Source organism: Arvicanthis niloticus, chromosome 14, assembly GCF_011762505.2.
Source record: "Arvicanthis niloticus isolate mArvNil1 chromosome 14, mArvNil1.pat.X, whole genome shotgun sequence".
Lineage (NCBI taxonomy): Eukaryota > Metazoa > Chordata > Mammalia > Rodentia > Muridae > Arvicanthis > Arvicanthis niloticus.
The window spans coordinates 11,544,655-11,563,308 of NC_047671.1; the positions used below are offsets into that span (position 1 = coordinate 11,544,655).

Here is an 18,654-nt window from a genome sequence, read left to right on the forward strand (position 1 = left end):
CAGGGAGTACCACTGAGGCAAACCAGGCTGCACACTCTGCTCAGGAGGTTTGACATCCTGGGGCTCCTGGAAAGCATTAAAGGGTCTGAAAAGAACTGGCATGTATGTTTCTCAAGATTCCTCCCCAATGTCCTAAGACTGGATGGTGGAAGACACACTGAGAGCAGAACTTTCAGCAGCAGAAATGACCATTGTCTGAGTTAAGGTTGCAGCATTTAGACTGGAGAGAGCAGGCAGATCCACAAGATTCGTATGTTTTCTCATTAATTAAACTTTCCCAAGGTCATCCTGCTAATAGCTAACAGCCAGCAGAGCTAAATATAGATCCCATGTCTCCTCACTCCTCAGGCAGTGATTTTTCTTCTGGTTTGCTGTGTCAAAGAACACCTGGTCCCTCTGGTTTGCCATTCCCCAGGGAGGTAGGTGATCAAGAAGTGCAGAGGACAGCAGCTTGTGGTCTCCAGCAGGGTGATGAAGGGCGGCTTCAGAAAGGAAATGGCACTGTCTTTCCAGATGCATCTGTCTTTGCAAGATCCGTCTGGGGCTCCATAACAATCTACCTTCTCGGCATGGAGATAACTAGCTTCTCAGTGACAACAAATGGAGATTCGAGTTGGATTTTTATCATTATTATTATTCAAGTCTGGGTCTTAATCAAAACCATAGCCTGTTCAGCTGGAGATGAGGAAACACCAAACGTGGAGAAAGGCTCGTCTGTTGTTCCCACTCAGGAACTCTCATCTGTCCGTCTGGGATGCTTGAAATCTATATTCCCTTATCCTAAAAAAGTGTTGTCCCCACCCCCACCAGATGCTTTTCTAATTATCCCTTCCCCCATTCATCTCACAAAGCATCTTCCAGTTCCTTTCTCTGAGCCTATCAGTCAGGATTCAACATAGGAAACAGAAGTCATTGTAGATACAATATGCAGAAACAGATTTCTGGGTATTTAAGGGCTTAGCAAATTTGAAATGGGTTTTGGGAAGCCGCCACTGATTTACTGCACTTAAGTTCTAGCCAATGTATTAGAGGACTAGAAAATCAGAATTACTTCCTCTCAACCCCACAGAGCCAGTGACTGTGTATGAGATGCAGGGAAACGACATGTATTCACGGCCTTAATGTCACAAGAAAGGAGACAGAACAGAAAGAATCCTTCTGCTTCATTGTCACTCTCTAAGTTTTGCCTAGGAGGATAAATTCAGAGCTTGAGAGATGCTGAACCCTTAAAAGGACCAGAATTTGGCTCCCTGCACACTCATCAGTGGGCACGGACGCCTGTGACTCAGCGATCCCTTCTGACCCCTGAGGTCACACAAACACACACACACACACATACATACATACATACATACATACATGCATGCATACACACACACATGCACACATACACACACATTCACATACACACAAACAATAAAGTAAATCATTACACACCTATATTGACAAAATTTGACTTTCTTCTTACAAGCTAATGAACTTTAGAGACCCAATCCCAGAGTATTACTTAATAATTACTTAATATTACTTAATAATACTGTAATAATTAATTACAGTATATCTTTAAAAGATGACTGAATAAGCCAAAGAGTCTTTCCACCACAGGAATTTTCCATATAATGCATTTTATGTTATGCCTATGTATCTAGCTACCATTACAGCAACTTCAAGGCCAGATGGGCTACACTGTCTCAAAATAAAATTACATTAAAACAGTTCACATGGCATGGTCCTTTTGCTGGGAAACTATGCTTATCTGTCTACTTCTCATGCTGCTTGGACTAAGAACAGAGAGTTGTCTTAGAGGAAACTCCCCAGCGTTCATGGTGGCCAATTCTGAATTCAGAAGACAGTAATGAGTTTCGTTCTCTTTGTGTCCTCTGAAGGGCAAACAGGAGACCGAGAATGCCACTCCTGGAAGGGCTACACTGTCACCTTACTTTCAGTTTACATCCCCTAGAATGTCTATGTCTTAAAGCCACAAGTCTCAGCAGAGATGTCATAGATGAGCCATAGGTGCTGTGTGCAGTGCTTTGTGTGGTGCTGGTCTCCCTAAACCCAAAGATGATGGGTTTCCATCTAATGGGATTGAAGGTCTCTGCCATTTCCAAGATCCCCATCCTTACTCCTGTCTGGAGGTTGGAGCACTCTTAGAGGAATGTCATTCATCAGTGGGTTCTCCCCTCCAAACTCCTGGTGGAATTTCCACCCTCCTTAGTTCAGAGCCAACTGCCTCAGCCTTGATTGTGAAGAAATTAAGAACATTAACAAAATGACAGTAGAGTCAACCCATAGGAGGAAACACCCTGGGAGCCCATCAGGACTGAAAAAAAAACAGAGATAGATAAGACACAAGAACCTGTAATATCCAGTCAAAAGTTCTCTTTAAAGCTAATCTTAGGGTAAGGCTATAAATACCTTTTTGACAGATATACCACTTTTGTTTTTCACTTGTCCATACTTTGCTAAAGTTTCTCATTGTGATGGCTGACCTTGCCAAGTAAGTTGATTGTATTGAGAAGCACCTAGATGATGAAGTGCACCTCTGATGTGTCTGTGAGGGTGTTTCCAGGGACCACCAGATCTTGAGGACTCTACCCTAAGTGTTACTTACTGATGGGTTCAAACTCTGAAGGGAGGTTATGGAGCTGTGAGAAGTGAGGTCTGGTTGGAAGATGTAAATAGGAAGGAACTGGTCCTTAGAAGCTGCAGGTTCCCTGGCCCTTCTCTGTTCTGCCTTCCATGCTGCAATGTCTGGTACCCCTTTCCTGTTATGATGTACTGAAACCTTGAAAAGTGTGAACGAAATACACCCTTCCTGCTTTCCATTGTCCCTGCCACGTGTTTTGTCTCTATGACACAAAGACTGACAACATATTCATTCAGAATTGTGAGTGAGCGTGACAATCTTTTGTTTCACAGATGTAAGCTACACAGTGCAGACTATTTAGCCTCCCTGTGTTTGGGCAAATAGCTACTGATGATAATCTCTTAAAAATGTCTGTCAACCTCCATCTCCTACCCACCTCCCTCCCCCTGTGGGAAAACATTTCGGCAAAGGTGATTCTCTAATTCCTTGTGATTGGCTCATTTAATAGGTATTCAGCAAACACTTTTGACTGACTAGTATCCAACCCAGGATTTATTATGGAGAAATCAGTGCTTTAAAAAGATTAGCCTTCCTAAATATTTATTCTAGCAAATCCTCTCATTAAATCTCTATAGTTGGAGTCTTTAGAGCTAGGTGAACAATCCCCGGGAAAAGACAAGGATGGCAGATACTTGGTCATCCACACACTTCCTTATGAGGCAGTTTTCAACATCCCCACTTCACAGACTAAGAGGGATCTGAGCCCAACATGGCTCCATAGTAGGCAGTAGAGCTGACTTTGGCTGTACTCCTGGCTCCATGCTGATTCCCCCTTTGGGTAAGCTGGCCCGGGTGTGTCTATTTTGGCACTGAGCTGGTTTTCCAGGAGCCTCAGGGCAGTGGGAGCAAAGGCTGACTGTTGCCATGGTCAACACAATTGTAGAGAGTCAGAGGAGAAGAGATGCCTGGGAAGCCTCAACTTGAAGGCTGTTGCCCCAGAGAGCAGGACGCAACGATTGGTTGGGGACAGTCCTCCGTGCTCCTATGTGACCCTTCTTAGCCCAGCTCCCTTCCTTCCCAGCAGACCCTCCACCAGCACTCTCAGTGCTCGGAAGCACTGCTTCTTCACTGTATTTTCTCTCCTGTCTTTTTAAAAATTCTTCCCCCTTTGTTCTTCTTTTTTTTAATTCTTCTCTCTTTGCTCTTCTTTTCTCCCTTATTGACTCTTTCTGTGAGTCCCCATCCCTCCTTCATGTCAATTCTAACTATACTTCTTTCTACCACCATGATGGGCTGTTCCACTCCAAGTGGGCTTTCTCTCCTCCTCTTCCTCCTCCTCTTCCTCCTCCTCTTCCTCCTCCTCCTCTTCCTCCTCCTCTTCCTCCTCCTCTTCTTTCTCCTCCTCTTCCACGTCCTCTTTCTTCCTCCTCCTCCTCTTCTTCCTCCTCCTCCTCCTTTTCCACCTCCTCTTTCTTCCTCTTCTTCCTCCTCCTCCTCCTTCTCTTCCTTCTCCTCCTCTTCTTCTTCTCCTTCTCCTCTTCCTCCTTCTTCTTCCCCCCCTCTCTGATATTTCACAAACTCTGTCTGACTACTAATGATCTTAACTAATGTTTCTCCACCCAAGTTTCCAGCATTCCTCTGAGGTTTATAACAATGCTTCATAAAAAAAATCACTGTGCTGGTTAGATTTTTATCAACTTGACACAAACTAAGGTCATCTTAGAAGGAAGCACTTCAATTAAATAAAAAACACCTTTCTATGATTGGTGTAGGCAAGCCTTGGGCAGGACATTTTCTTGATTAATGACTGATGAGAGAAGAGCCCAGGCCACTGTAGATGATACACCCTGAGCATGTGGTTGTATGAGAAAACAAACAGACTGAGCAAGGCATATGAGCAAGTCAGTAAGCATCATTCCTCCATGGTCTCTGCTTCAGTTTCTCTCTCCAGGTTCCAGCCTTGAGTTTCTACCCTGATTTCCTTCATAGTGGACTGTAACTTGTAAGCCAAATAATTTCTTTCTTTTTTGCCAAGTTGCTTTAGTTTGGTGTTTTATCTCTACACCAGAAACATCACTAAGACAGTCACCGATTTTGATTCCCCTCAACTTAGGTCCAGAGGACTGTGCATCTGTCTTCCTCGGGGCTAAGAATATCAAGAAACCATATGTCTCCTCTCCCTGATTGCATCTGGTTTGCAGAGCAAAGGGAGGTCCATAATGGAATATGTGAATTACTGAGGGAGTCCTATTTCCATAAGCTACACACTTTATTTCTGAGATTGCATGCCACCTGCAGCTAGCTCCCTCGGGAGCCTTCTGTTGATGTGACCCTGAGAAGGCTGTGAGGGAAGCACAATTTAACTTCCATGGGCCATGAGGCAGACTAAAAATGCTGGGGTGTTGCCATCTTGTTTGATCTGGAGACGGAAAATGTAAATAGTCTTTACAGTCATGAACCAAGTTTGTGTTGTGTTTTGGTTTTTGTCATTGCTAAATGAAATCTGGTTTTGCTTATTTTCTGAATGATTTGACCACTAAGCATAAATTCTGGAATCCATGAAGATTGCTTCCATGCCTCTCCCTTCATCTCACTTCCTGTTGCCTGGTGTTCTCTCCGCCTCAGTGGCAGCTATCCCAGGTTACACCTCAACACCTGTGAGAATGAACCAGTGGCTCACCTGACTCCTTCACACAGATCCTGCTTCTGACTTAGGGCTGGGGGGCTACCTTTCTACCCTCCCAGGTGAAGCTCATATTCCACACTCCCCTGGAGTAAGCTGGCAGAAAAATGTTGGCAGCCAGAAGGAAAAAAGACATTAGTCAAACTCTTCAGACTTGTTTGCATATTAGCATTACCTGTGGTGCTTTCAAACCCCACCCCACCTCAGTGCCCTATGTGGGAAGTCAGCATCTCTGGAGGTGAGGATCTGATCATAGTATCTTGTTAAAGAGGTCGTATTGATCAGTATTGAAGATTCCTTCTCTGAGAGCTTGAAATAAGAAGCAGGCAAATCTAGCTGGTGAGCTTCTGTTCTCCTTGACTGGCCAACAAAAGACATTTGGGAACAGCAGCCTCTGTTAAGTTCTAGAAATCTATTGCTCCCTTGTATTGCAGGCTAGCCAGGTGAGGCTACACACAGTTGGCGTCTTTCCCTGGAGGTCTAATTTTCTCTACCGTGGACTTCTGGGCACCTTCAGCTCATTATCAGAGCCACAACCTCTCCTGCTAATCGCCTACTGCGCTTGCCACCAAGTCAGGCTAAATGGATGATTCAAGATCATCATTGAAAATGCCACCTGAAGCCAGTTTAGAAGAACTGTAGGTTTTGTGGGGGAAATCCACTGCCTAGGAGGACTCCTGCCGATGCCATATCATGCTGAGACTTGCTATACAAAGGCAAGGAGGAGGCACAGCCACTGGATCCCGTGCTAAGTTAATCAAGCCCTGGGGCTCCTGCTGGTACTGAAGGGAAAACTGAGATTTAACATCAAATCATTGGCTGCCTCTCTCAGCTTACTGAACACAACTAATGCCATTATGAGCACCACCATGTTTCCTGTAAGAGGACCTTCAGTATTCATGTCTTGGATGTTCTCTGAATGGGAGGGCCCTGGAATGGCACCTGATGAGCATTTCCCAAAGCACCACCTACCCAGGGTCAGCCTTTTCTTCTCACACTACACAGGCATTGCTTTTAAAATACAAACATCTGTGCAGAAGAAAGGATTAATGGTTTGGGGTTGGTTGGTTGCTTGGTTGGTTGGTTGCTTTGTTGGTTGGTTGGTTAGTTGGCTGGTTGGTTGGTTGGTTAGTTGATTGGTTGGTTGGTTTGTGTTTGTTTTGGTTTTGGTTTTGGTTTTTTTTTGTTGTTGTTGTAATTGGTTGGTTGGTTGGTTGGTTGGTTGGTTTTAAAGTAAAAGTAATGGTAGTACTGTTTTGTGACCCTTTTCCAAGGGAAGATGCAATACACCTACACACACACACACACACACTGGCGAGCACACACACAAACACAAACATACACAGTCTACTCACTCCAGAATGAAAAGGAAACCCATGACAGACAACGTAATGATTTTGACAAACCTCAGTGTAGTGAACTCATGTTTCCTTTTTTAATTGGTGTTACTAACAGAAGTGTGAGGGAGCACTTACTTACAAGCAGAGATGACTCACAAGAAACTTTGTCACTGAAAAGCCCACTCCCACACGATGCTCACAGAAGCTGCACCCTGGAGTACTCAGGCAGCTCAACAGTCTAAGAAACCTCTGCTTTCTGCAGCCTGGCCACTCAGAATAGCCTCCCCAACAGTTGCTTGCTACTCTTTATCCTGCTGGGGAGTGGCTCTCTAGAATCCTGCAATCCTGTTTCTATATGATTTTTTGATCACCTCCATGAGCCCTCCCCTTGACTCTCAACAGGGTGTTTCAATAAGAAGGAGAACACCAGACAAAAACTTAAGAATGAACAAAATCTCAAGGTCAAATACAGAAAAACTGAGTTCCTGCCTGAGTGGGGAAAGGGTTTTGCGCATGCACAAAGCAAGCTTCTCACTGTAATGAGGAGGAGACAGGCACTCTTACATGGAATCTAAGGTCACACACTTCAACTACACAAAGTTGGACTCCAGGGAGCATCAAAAACCCATCAGTCCATAGTCACTGTATGAAAGAGAAACATCTTCAGGGAAGGGTCCAGGATCCACAGCAAAGCAATTGATGATGTCGTTATAGAGAGAGCCTAGGTTTGACCATAAGGTCAGTTCAGGTCCTGGGAAAACTTATATGACTTCAAGCAAGCACTCTCACTTCTCTAGGCCTGTCAAATGAAAAACAAAACAGTATTTCTCCATCTCTCTCCAGCCACCACCACCCCTGCCAATGTGTGGAAGCTGCAGTAGGGGATGACTTGAGAAAACTGCTGTGGCGGGGTGTAAAACCTGATGCCTGTGAGGATCCAAAAACAGTCCAGGATTTGGACGGTCACAGTGTTCAGTCTCCAGTGGTTATTCCATTCATTCATTCATTCATTCATTCAGTATACTCATTATGTAGACAACGCTGTACTGGAAGAAAACTGTCCTTAATGGCTTCCTGTCTATAAGAGATGATGTACAGACAGCAATGGCAGAGAGAAAACCGCATGGGACAGGCACTGTTTTGTCTATATCTCATGGATGAAATGACCAAACAGAGACAGAGAGGAAATGGGGACCTTTCCCAAGATGTTAACTAGTCTGGCTTGATACAACTTCTATTCAACAACATTAATTACCCAAAGCTAACTGGGCACAGCTGAGAGTACTGCGTCTTGGGAAAGAGAGAAAAAAGAAAAGGAGGAAGAGAGGGAGAGAGGGAGAGAGGGAGAGAGGGAGAGAGGGAGAGAGGGAGAGAGGGAGAGAGGGAGAGAGGGAGAGAGGGAGAGAGGGAGAGAGGGAGAGAGGGAGAGAGGGAGAGAGGGAGAGAGGGAGAGAGGGAGAGAGGGAGAGAGGGAGAGAGGGAGAGAGGGAGAGAGGGAGAGAGGGAGATTCTTTCAAATATACCCTAAGCAGCACCCAGACCAGAGGAGATTTGGGAGTTCCCGTGGGAAGTCAGAAAGAGAACTTGGCAGTGATGAGCCAGAACCCAGGACAGAGGTCTGGGAGTTAAAGGAGAGTCATTCACATCAACATAGAGCTGAGCTGGGCCTAGGATGGCGTGGCATGACCCAAAGGAGAACATATGCGAATACAGAGGCAGGCACACATGGAGAGAAACCTGATGACTTAGTGATTGCCTCTGTTGGGGTGCAGTGAGGCACAGGTGTAATATACAGAAAGAACACTGGGGGTTACCCCACTTTAAAAGTATCAGCTGAGAAGGGTACAGCCACTCTCTGCGAATGACCTTCCAATCTCATTAGTATTCCAGGAGAAGCATCAAGCAGGGTTTGATTTCTTCTCCCCAGACCACAACCAGAGTTCCCCTGCCAGCTACAGCACCCCAGCCCATGGCCTGCAGGAGAAACCAAAAGATAGGCCATAGGCCCCACTGTCTCTAAGTCCAGACAGTGGGCAGCTGGCCCAGAAAGGCTTTGCTGCATCTGACCCTGTCCCTCCCAGCCTGAACCTCTGGCCAGTGAGTTAGTCTTTCAGTCCAGATTAGCCTTGGTGGACTGGAGCTGCCAAGAAAAGCTCAGAGCATCCCTAATAAATACAGAACCAAGCCAGCCTCTTACACAACCCACTCTGATAGAAGTGTAGCTCACCCTGGCCCAGTTATTAAACTGTTCACTGGCTCTACAAGCCTGGTGATCTACCTGCCTAGTGACCAAACAAAATGGCAGGGTCTGGGGCCTCATCTAGGGGGCCAAAAGAAAACCAAAAGGGCTACCCCAAGAAAGGAAGGCTTAGGATCAATTAGCCCTTAATTTCTCTCTGAGTAGAAATGTTTTATGGGTTAGCATGGCGGACAGACCTTGAAACAGAAAGGATGAAGACATTGCAGGGGTGTGGGGATGGAGGTACCTGTGTTAGCCTCATAGATCCAAGGGTTTCCACTAATTTGGCTACTCATATTAAAAAACAAGCAGCCTCCTGGGACCTGTGGAATCTTAGCCAGTAGAAGTGCTCAACAATGAAAGGGCAGCAGGCACCCCGACCTTGGATCCTAATGTTGTAAAATTGTATGGCAATCTTCCCTGCATGGATCGCAACACCAATCCATTCAACACATATTTTGAATAAGCCACTAATCACTCTCCCTCCTTCAGACCTTTGGCAACCCCAGAACAATGTAAATGGACCATCTGAGACTCAGCCCACAACTACACTTAACCATGATGAGGAGAGAACACTGACTGTACACTAACTGGCCAAGGCCAAGCCCGGTCTCACACAAGGTAGCAGGAAAATTCTGGATGGAAACTAGCATGTCCCCTTTGGCTATGGAATATGTTTTTGTAGTTCTGTGAGGATGAACACTCTTTTAGAGAAAAGAGCCAAAATAAGACTTCACAATCAAAGCAACAGAGTAGGAATCACACTCTCTAAATGCTGGGAAAAGAACCAGGATCTTAGTCTTCATCTTTGATGGGGATACCCTCCTCACGTGCCACCAGGGATATTCCTGGCACAATTCAGAGATTTTTTTTCTGGAGTATGATTCTCTTACTTACCCATGAATCTGAGACCCAACATGAACACTGGACCTCTGTGCCTTTAGCTGGGGAAGGGCAAGCTAGCCAGGCTTACCCTGTACCCCAATATCCCCCCCCTTGGTGCCTGCTACCCATTGCCCCTTCCTCGCCATTCAAATTCAACCCTTCTTAGACAGGCCAGGTGCTTTTCAGCTTAAGGCTATGAATCACAGTAGGTACCCAATAAAAGGGGCTCTTGCAAAAAAGAATGGAGAAGCCAGTCTGTTTGGGAAGCCTGGCATTATAGAGTGACATGGGCCTGATCCAAATAGCTTTTTCTGTCGGTACTTCTGAGGGAGAAGAGAAGGTATGGGGCAGCCAAGGAGAGAGAGAACACGCCAAACAGATCATTATGTGTTCTTGGAAGCCAGTTTAATGGACTGGCTGAAAGCAGGGCTGGGAAGAGGCTCTGAGGCCCTCAGTCAGGACGTGGCTGGGGCAGAGAGCCACATTCTGCTCTACCAAACGGCGACGCCTTGCAGAAACTTTTGAAAGACTCATTGAGACTCAGAAACACAAATATCATGTGTTTTCTCTCAGATGCAAAATCTAGATTTAAATATATCCATGAAAGTAGGAAGGGGAGTATGAGGTTGGAGGAAGAAAGACAAAATATCACATTTTTCTTCATGTGGAACGTATGAGTGTGTGTGTGTGTGTGTGTGTGTGTGTGTGTGTTTAAAACAGGAAGGCAGAAAGTGAACTATTTGGGAGGGAGCTGGGGTAGGGGAGAACATTGGCGTGTGGAAAACACAAGCAAACTATGATGATCCATATGTATGAAACTGTCATGATGAACCTAATTATTTTGTAAGCTAAAAGCGTAAAAGAATAGAGGGAGGGGAGAGAGGAGGGAAGAAGAGAGAAAATGATTCAGCTTGAGAACTCTTGAAGGAAAATTAAAAACACAGACGGCCTACTGTGTGCCAGGAACTAAGTCAGCACTTTTATTGTCCTAGGAATCCTAGGTTGCCCTTTAAAGAGGGTACCATGGAGGCCGGCCCGCACAGTGTAAGTGGCCAGGGCACGTTCCAAGCATCGGGATCTTCTCTTTACAAGGCCATTTTTGCCACACATCACCACTACCCTCAAGCCAAAATTCCCCGTGTTTTAACAGGATAAACATTCCCATGGCAGAGGAGCGTTGTGTTCCCTAGAGGAGATGCAAGCATGTCATTCCTGCAGAGGCCATGTGGACTTATGAAATTGAGAACTGGGTTGAGGGCCTGGAACAAAGCCCAGAACTCAGAACCAGCTCTGCAAACCTCAGCTAGGTCCCAACAAAGCAATGAGGGGGACAGGGGAGCTCAAGTGGGGAGCTGGGTCTACTCTTGACATCGCCGCAAACTTCAGTGCTGTGAGTCTCTGCTTTCTGTAGATACCACAGTTAAGGGGGAGGGGTCTCTGGCAAGTACAGATGGCACTGTAGTAGTGTGCAAAAAATACTGTTATCTGCTGCTCTGTAGCTTGCCTTTCTAGGAGAGCACTGTCTGCATACAGCAGAGACTTGGGCAGAGAAGAAAGCACCTTTTGAAGAGTACTTCCCTTATGTGGGCATCAATTAAGATACATATGATCATTTTGATTGGCAGGATTTTCTTTTTTTGGTGGTATGCAAAATAATCAATATGTATCTTATAGTTGATAGTGTTGTAAAGTCAATAAAATGTAAAGTTTTAAAAAAAAAAACCTTACTATTATTATTCTTCAACAAGGCCGTTAGTGGATTTTGTATGAGTCTTTCCAGATGCACCGATAGCTCTCAGGTCGCATGTTTGCCTTGCTATTGTTTCCATTCAGATTTTTACTAATGGCCCAAGGATGCTGTATCGCCTTTGGGCCACTAGATGGGGAGAGAACCCTTGGGGACAGATATCTTTGTCCGTGTGTGCTCTTCCTAAATCAGCATGCCTCTCCATAGCCCTGTGCCCACTTCTCAGTGGAAACCCACCTGGAGAGTCAGATCTGGGAGAGGACCCCACTCCAGATGGACAATCCTGTCTATGCAGGCTGAATTTTATGTTTGTAGAACCACATAAAACTCAGCTCTAGTTTAGTGAGCTAATCTTGAGAGTACAAACAGGTACTAGTCATGGTCAGGCCTCTGCCTGCTGTGAAGGCAGAGCTGGGGGTGACCACCCTCTTCTTAAGTCATTCAGAGACTCCCAAGATCCACCAGGATTCATGAAGCCTTCTGGGGAAACGCACTCACATTTGCTGTCATGTGGAGTCTTAAACGTCCTCTTTCTTCTTTTCCCTTCTTCTTTCCTTTCCTCTTTACACTTCGGATTAATTACTAAGTACTTACTATATGCCGAGAACTGTGACAGCAGCCAGCAACACTGAAATAAGGAGAACCAATCAATGTCCTTATGAATCTTGAGCTCTGAGAGATTTATATCAGCTACAAGGGAAAATACTGGCCTGATTATTTGTTTCTATGTAAAACTTTACAAATCCTCATGGGTCTCAGGAGTCTCCCAGTGACTTAAGGGAGTGGCCACCCTCCAGCTGTGTCTTTTCAGGAGGCAGGACCCCCTTGTCATGATTGGTGGCTGTTTCCACTCTAAGGTGGGTCTGAGAAGGCTTCTCTGACAAGGTTGAAACAAGCCCCACCAACTAAAGAGTAAAGGACAGGCAGACCTTCCAAAACTACAGGCCTGCCTTTACAGTGTCACTGTGATTAGAAGGCACTCAACACCATCCACTAACCAACAGGAGTCTTGTATGGAGTCCAGAGCCATGGGCCAGAGAAGCTTGAAACAAGCTAAATCATGTGGCAGTACATGACACAGATCCTTGCTTGTGTGTTAAAGATGTCAGTTTTGATCTGAAGTCATTTGAGGCTTTTTTGAAGGAGGAGGTTAATAAGGTTGGTTGGTTAGGTTTTGTTATTTTAGATAGTCTCTGGCTGGCCTGGTCATGGTAATATAACCCAAGCTCAAAGTCTAAAGACTCCTCCTGCCTCAGCCTCCCGTGTGCTGGGATTGCAAGGGTACATACCTCACTATGCCTGGCTACATTACAGGTTTTAAATATATGACTGTCTTTGGTGGATTGGGACATTTTTATGAAACTGCCCTATAGAGCACAGCTTGGAGAATCAAGTGAAAAGCATGCATGTCCAGGTGGTAATGACCAGAGAAGAGGCAGGTGATGACAGCAAGCTGACAGTGACTGTGAACATAAGAACATTTTTAAGGACAGAATTACTATGTTTGGAGGGTAACAGAGAAGGAAGCAATAAGTCTGTCCCTAGGGTGTGTGTGTGTGTTTGTGTATGTGTGTGTGTGTGTGTGTGTGTGTGTGTGTGTGTGTGTGTGTGTGTGTGTGTGTGATGGGCTAAAATGAGAACTCTTTGGATGAAGGCACCATTGAAGGAGACTAAGATTTGCAAATGCTGGGGTTTCACTACATGAGCATAACAGAGGGAGAGAGGAAGAAGGGGAGGGGATCAAAGAGGTAAATGACAAGCCATGATATCTAACTTGGTCACAAAGGAAAGAAATGGCAGCTGGTTGTAGAGTCAGTGGGTTAGAGGTCTCCATGGAGTCAAAGGGCTGGGTCATGAGAAGCCCTTGGGTAACTGAGTTGAAAGTATAAGAGGTAGGCACCGGAAGAGACAGCTGACTTTAGAGAGTTCATACAGGGATAATTTCAAACCCATACCTTGGCTGTGGTCTTAGCTGTGATGGAGAAAGGAGGCCCACATGGAAGGGAAAGGACCCTCATCCTGGTTGTACACAGCTTCCAGTAGAACATGTCAGGGCTTTATACCTCCGTGTCACTCCGAGGAAGGACAAGAGGAACAGTCACAGAGGATACAAAAGAAAGAGCGTAGATTAGACATCAAGTGAAACAACATGGTTTCCCTAGCAACACAGAAAATGAGTTTCTTTCCAACCTCCAACCAGTGCTGGATTCTGTTTGCGTTTACCATGGTAAAAATAAGTTTCCAACTGACTACCACATTGAGATAGCACAATGGGCAACACGAATGGTAGAGAAAAATATATAAACAATAAAAAGAAAAAAGACTTTGTCTAGGTGGTCTGGCAAATTTTCACAGCAAAAGGGGACTTCATTCTTGGCGTGGAAGAATGGGGATTCTTTAAAGGTAACACTGTTATGAATGGAGGGCTAGCCTCAAGATCCTCTGGCAGAACAGTCTATAGGCACATGAAGTGCCACCTGGGTCTGGAGATATAGCTCGATTGGTAGAACGTTTCACTAGCATCCTCAAAACACTGGATCATGTCCCTGTTATCTCAGAACTCAAAGCATAGAAATAGGAAGATTGGTCATCCTTGGCCAAATTCAAAGTCAGCCTTGGTGACATGAGATTCCATCTCACAGAAGAACTATATACACATACCCATTCATGCTACTGTTTGCTCTTCCAGGTCAGATGCCACGCCTCCTCACATGTCTAACTTTAGCCAAGTCCCTCGTGACACCCCAATTCATCTGTTCTTTCCCATTCTCTCTTACCAGTCACATGACAGATGAGTGACCATCCTCTGAAGGAGATGTCTGACAGCAACAGCAGCCCTCTCTTGCCAGAGCCTCTTTCCAGCAGATATAAACTGTACGAGTCAGAGCTAAGCAGCCCTACCTGGCCTTCAAGCTCCCAGGATACACACCCAGCCCTTCCCCTGCTGGAAATGCCTGAAGAAAAGGTGAGCCCCAACCCCACTAGGATGCTTCTTAAGTGGGGAGTCAGGGGCCAAGGCGGTGAAAGATGCTTTGAGTGATGAGACATTTCTATATAAATTTGAGGATCAAAATTTCCATTTCTACAGAAAAAAAAAGATGACAGGTTTTGACAGGAATTATATTAGCTCTGTCAATAAATTTGGGAACTATTGCCATTTTAATAAGACTAAGTTTTCCAAACCATGAACCTAGGATATCTTTCCATTTATTTTGACCTTTATTTTCTCTCAGTGGTGTTCTGTTGTTTTCAGTGAGCAACACTTACACATCCTTTGTCAAATTTATCCACAAATACATTCTACTTTTTGATGCTATCATGAATAAGATCTTTTTTTTTTATTTTAATCGTAGGCCTTTTAATGCCAGGGCATAAAATAAATTTGACTTGATCTTCTATAACTTTTCTAAGTGTATTTATACCTCTCGTAAGAACTTTGAGGAAGCCTTAAGAATTTCTGTACGAAAGGGCATGCCATCTGCAAATAGAGATGCAATCCGCGTTTAACTGTTTTCTTTACATTTTGTTACCTTTGCTCCATTTCCTTGCCTGTTTGCCTAGGCTAGGACATGATGTTGAGTAGCCATGGCAGGAGCAGACACCCTTGGTTTGTGTTTAATCTTAGAGAAGGAGATTTCTAATCTTTCACTGTTACATGTGGTGAACATAGGTCTTTAATAGATTTCTTTATCAAGTTTTGGGATTTTCCATCTCTTCCTAGATTATTTAAAAACAGCCACTTTTCAAATGTTCAGAGCTGCCTGTCTTATGAGCTACCATACTGAAAAGCACAGCTTTAGAGAAAGAAGTCTTGACCAAGATGTTCACATATGAAATTGAGGAGCAGATGAACTGAGATGAGGGAACTAATCCATCATTGCATCTGCTAACCTCCAATGGACTCTAGCATTTACTTCAATTATGAATAATACATGCAACAAGTCAGACATGTTAGTAGTAGCTGAGATTTCTGTCCAAGCTGTCATGAACCAGATTGCCCAGGACTTGGACTTTCACATAAAGAGCTGGAAGTAAGAAGTTGGCTGTGCTGAGCTTGGCTGGGAGCACAGCTCAAAGATGAGGAGGGGCAGCAGGACTTGGCCAAAGGTGACAGTGAGCTATTTAACAGCCACTGGAAAGGCCATGGTTGATCTTGTAGTGGGCGAGGGATCTGAAATAGCCTCACAGAACTGACCTGGGTTGGCTTGAAGAGGTCCCACATAACCACCCATCATTGATTTAAATCTTATTGCCACTAGATGCATGCTTACCTAGGGACCACAATTGTTTTCAATTCTATGATCACTGCATTTGAAGATAATTTTCTTTGTTATTTACTTACTTTGTTTTATGCATTTCCAAATATTTATTATGGAAAGAAGTCTATAGGCACCATCAAACTGCTGAAAGGAATCCATGTCACAAATCATTAAGACAGTTTATTGTGTAAAACCTTTAATAGCCCTGGGAAGGGCAGGTTTACAATGGGGTACAGCTTTAGACAACAGGAGTCTCATCCTTTATCTCATGAACCCAAATCTCTGTCAAAAATCCTGACCATCGTCCTCTGTTCCCAAACATCCCTACTATCCAAAAGACTTATCATTTGAAGCCAAGATCAGTTCAAACGGAGTAGGGAGGATGGCAAGCACACGGCGGCTTGCCTGAACTATACAGAGTTCAAGAACAGCCTGGGCTACAAAGGAGACCCTGTCTCAAAGAAAGAACAATGGGTAAAGGGTATATTACTTGGTATTTTCTCCTGTCTTTTCCATGAAGGATCTCCGATCATCTGATGAAGACAGCCACATAGTGAAGATTGAAAAACCCAATGAAAGGAATAAACGGAGAGAAAGTGAAGTGCCCCGAAGGGCTTCTGCAGGCCGGGGAGGTTTCAGCCTCTTCCAAGCTGTGAGCTATCTCACTGGTGACATGAAGGAATGCAAGAATTGGCTGAAAGGTAAGTGTCCAGGAAGGAGCAAGGGACAGGCCAGAGGCAACCTTTCCTCCAGCTTGGACAATGTGGCTGCTCTCTCACCCCCTCATGGCAAGAACTGACACGGTCAAGGGAAGCTGAGCTGACCCAGGTGGTCATGGACCCGATTAGCCTGTCATTCCCTTTTATAATTGATACATTTCATTAATTTTTAGTCCTTTGCCAATCATTCATCCCTGTGTGGAATCGATAGAGGGCAAACAAATTAGTAACATGCCAGCCATTCTCAAATGAGCTGCATGGCTGTTCCTCCATTTGGTCCATGGCCATTGATTATGCCTACTATGGGCCAAGAAAAGATCAGCATCACCCTCTCCAAGCTCCAGGGTTCTTTCCTTTTAACCTCTTTCTGAACCTGAATGCTTTGGCAAACACCACACTCTCCCATCAGCCCCTACTTGCCCCCACTAGCATGGTTGTCCTGGAAACCAGACCAGAGGAGGCAGACCGAATGGCCCCTCTCCTACACCTGGCTTCTTCTAGGCCTCAATTCAATAATGATTTTCACAGCTGGGCTCTGACAATTTCTTTTCCAGCATCCTTTCTTGAAGCTACTTTCTTTGCTGCTCAGATACCAGCCCTCAACTGAGTCACACGGCACTACACAAAGCGAGAGTCTACCTCCCTCCCCGCCTCTTCCCTTGGACCAATAAATTTCTCATGGAATGCTCCTTGCCAACCAAGCCAATGGCTGGAACTGCTTTAAATTAGTCTCAGCGTGGTCCCTCAGTCTGTATGGCAAAAACTACCACCCACTGTATACCAATTGCTAGGCCACTCAGACAGAGCCTTGGGCTGGGTGCCAACACCCACTCCCAACCCCTTCACACGCCCACTCTGCGCCAGGCTGAATAAAGAAAAATACCCTGGCTGGTGCGTCCCTGTGCGTCCGAGTTTCTATGCCAACCAGTGGTCTAATACACAAGCTGTACCATGCTGATGGCTCTCTCTTTCTCTTACAGATAAGCCCCTGGTCCTCCAGTTCCTAGACTGGGTCCTACGGGGAGCAGCTCAGGTGATGTTTGTCAACAATCCTCTCAGTGGGCTCATCATCTTCATAGGGCTCCTTATCCAGAATCCTTGGTGGACGATTGCTGGGGCACTGGGAACAGTGGCCTCAACCTTGGCTGCCCTTGCCTTAAGCCAGGACAGGTAAGTGACAAGGTGGCCTCTTGTATGATGTGGCAGACAGGTGAGATGTTTTATTCAGTGCTCAGCCAACATTATCCTAGCAGCCACCTAAATGCTCTGTCTTAGTTACTCATCTATCACTGTGAGTAAACAGCATGACCAAAAGCAACATGGGGAGGTACAGGTTTCTTTACAGTCTATCATCTAGGGAAGTCAGGGCAGGAACCTGGAGGCAAGTGCTGAAGCAGAAGCCACAGAGGAAAACTGCCGCCTGGCTTGTTCTCATGGTTTGTTCAGCCTGATTTCTTATGCCATCCAGGACCACATGGCCAGAGATGGCAGTGGCTCCAGTTAACTAAGCCCTACAGACCTGCCTACAGCCCCATCTTATGAGGCATTTCTCAAGTATGGTTTCTTCTCCTCAGGACAGTCTAGCTTGAATAATGTTGATCATAGATAGATAGGTAGATAGATAGATAGATAGATAGATAGATGATAGATAGACAGATGATAGATGAATAGATAGATCAATGATAAATAGATGATAGATAATAATAATAGATAGATAGATAGATAGACAAATGATAGATAGATAGATAGATAGATAGATAGATAGATAGATAGATAGAGAGTCTGGGCAGCTGCTCTAATGTCAACTTTGAGAAGGTCAATAAAGATTGCTACAGAATTAAACTTCCTTAGCTTATGACAACAGCATCATATTGAATTTGTCTATGGGGCCTTCTGGAAATACTCCTTCTGAAGGAAGTTACAAACTGCTTTTAGGAAGCAAGATTAATAAGCCATAAAAATTAGCATATAATGCAAAGCTCAATGAAGACTGACAGCGGACATCTCTGGGTATTGGGAAGCATAGAGAGACGCACATTTTGTATGGCGGACTGGAGGGGAGAGGGAGGAGAATGTGGGAGGGGCAACACGGATTGGGAAAACAAAGAATAAGAAGGAAGCACAGAAGCAGGACTGACTGGTGGGAGATCAAGTAACACTGACAGACAGCACTTGATGGAAGCTGACTCTCT

The 18,654-nt window shown here is 44.9% G+C and overlaps 1 protein-coding gene across 1 annotated transcript in view; it reads left to right on the forward strand.

Moving 5' to 3' along the window:
- The window catches only part of Slc14a2 (solute carrier family 14 member 2), a 427,138-nt gene that overhangs the window by 348,619 nt on the left and 59,865 nt on the right, over nt 1-18,654 (forward strand). Inside the window, exons 4-6 of the mRNA XM_034518114.2 lie at nt 14,265-14,449; nt 16,264-16,444; nt 17,443-17,632. Coding sequence (XP_034374005.1) covers nt 14,276-14,449; nt 16,264-16,444; nt 17,443-17,632 — 545 coding nt within the window. The 5' untranslated portion in view covers nt 14,265-14,275. The remainder of the gene's footprint in view (nt 1-14,264; nt 14,450-16,263; nt 16,445-17,442; nt 17,633-18,654) is intronic.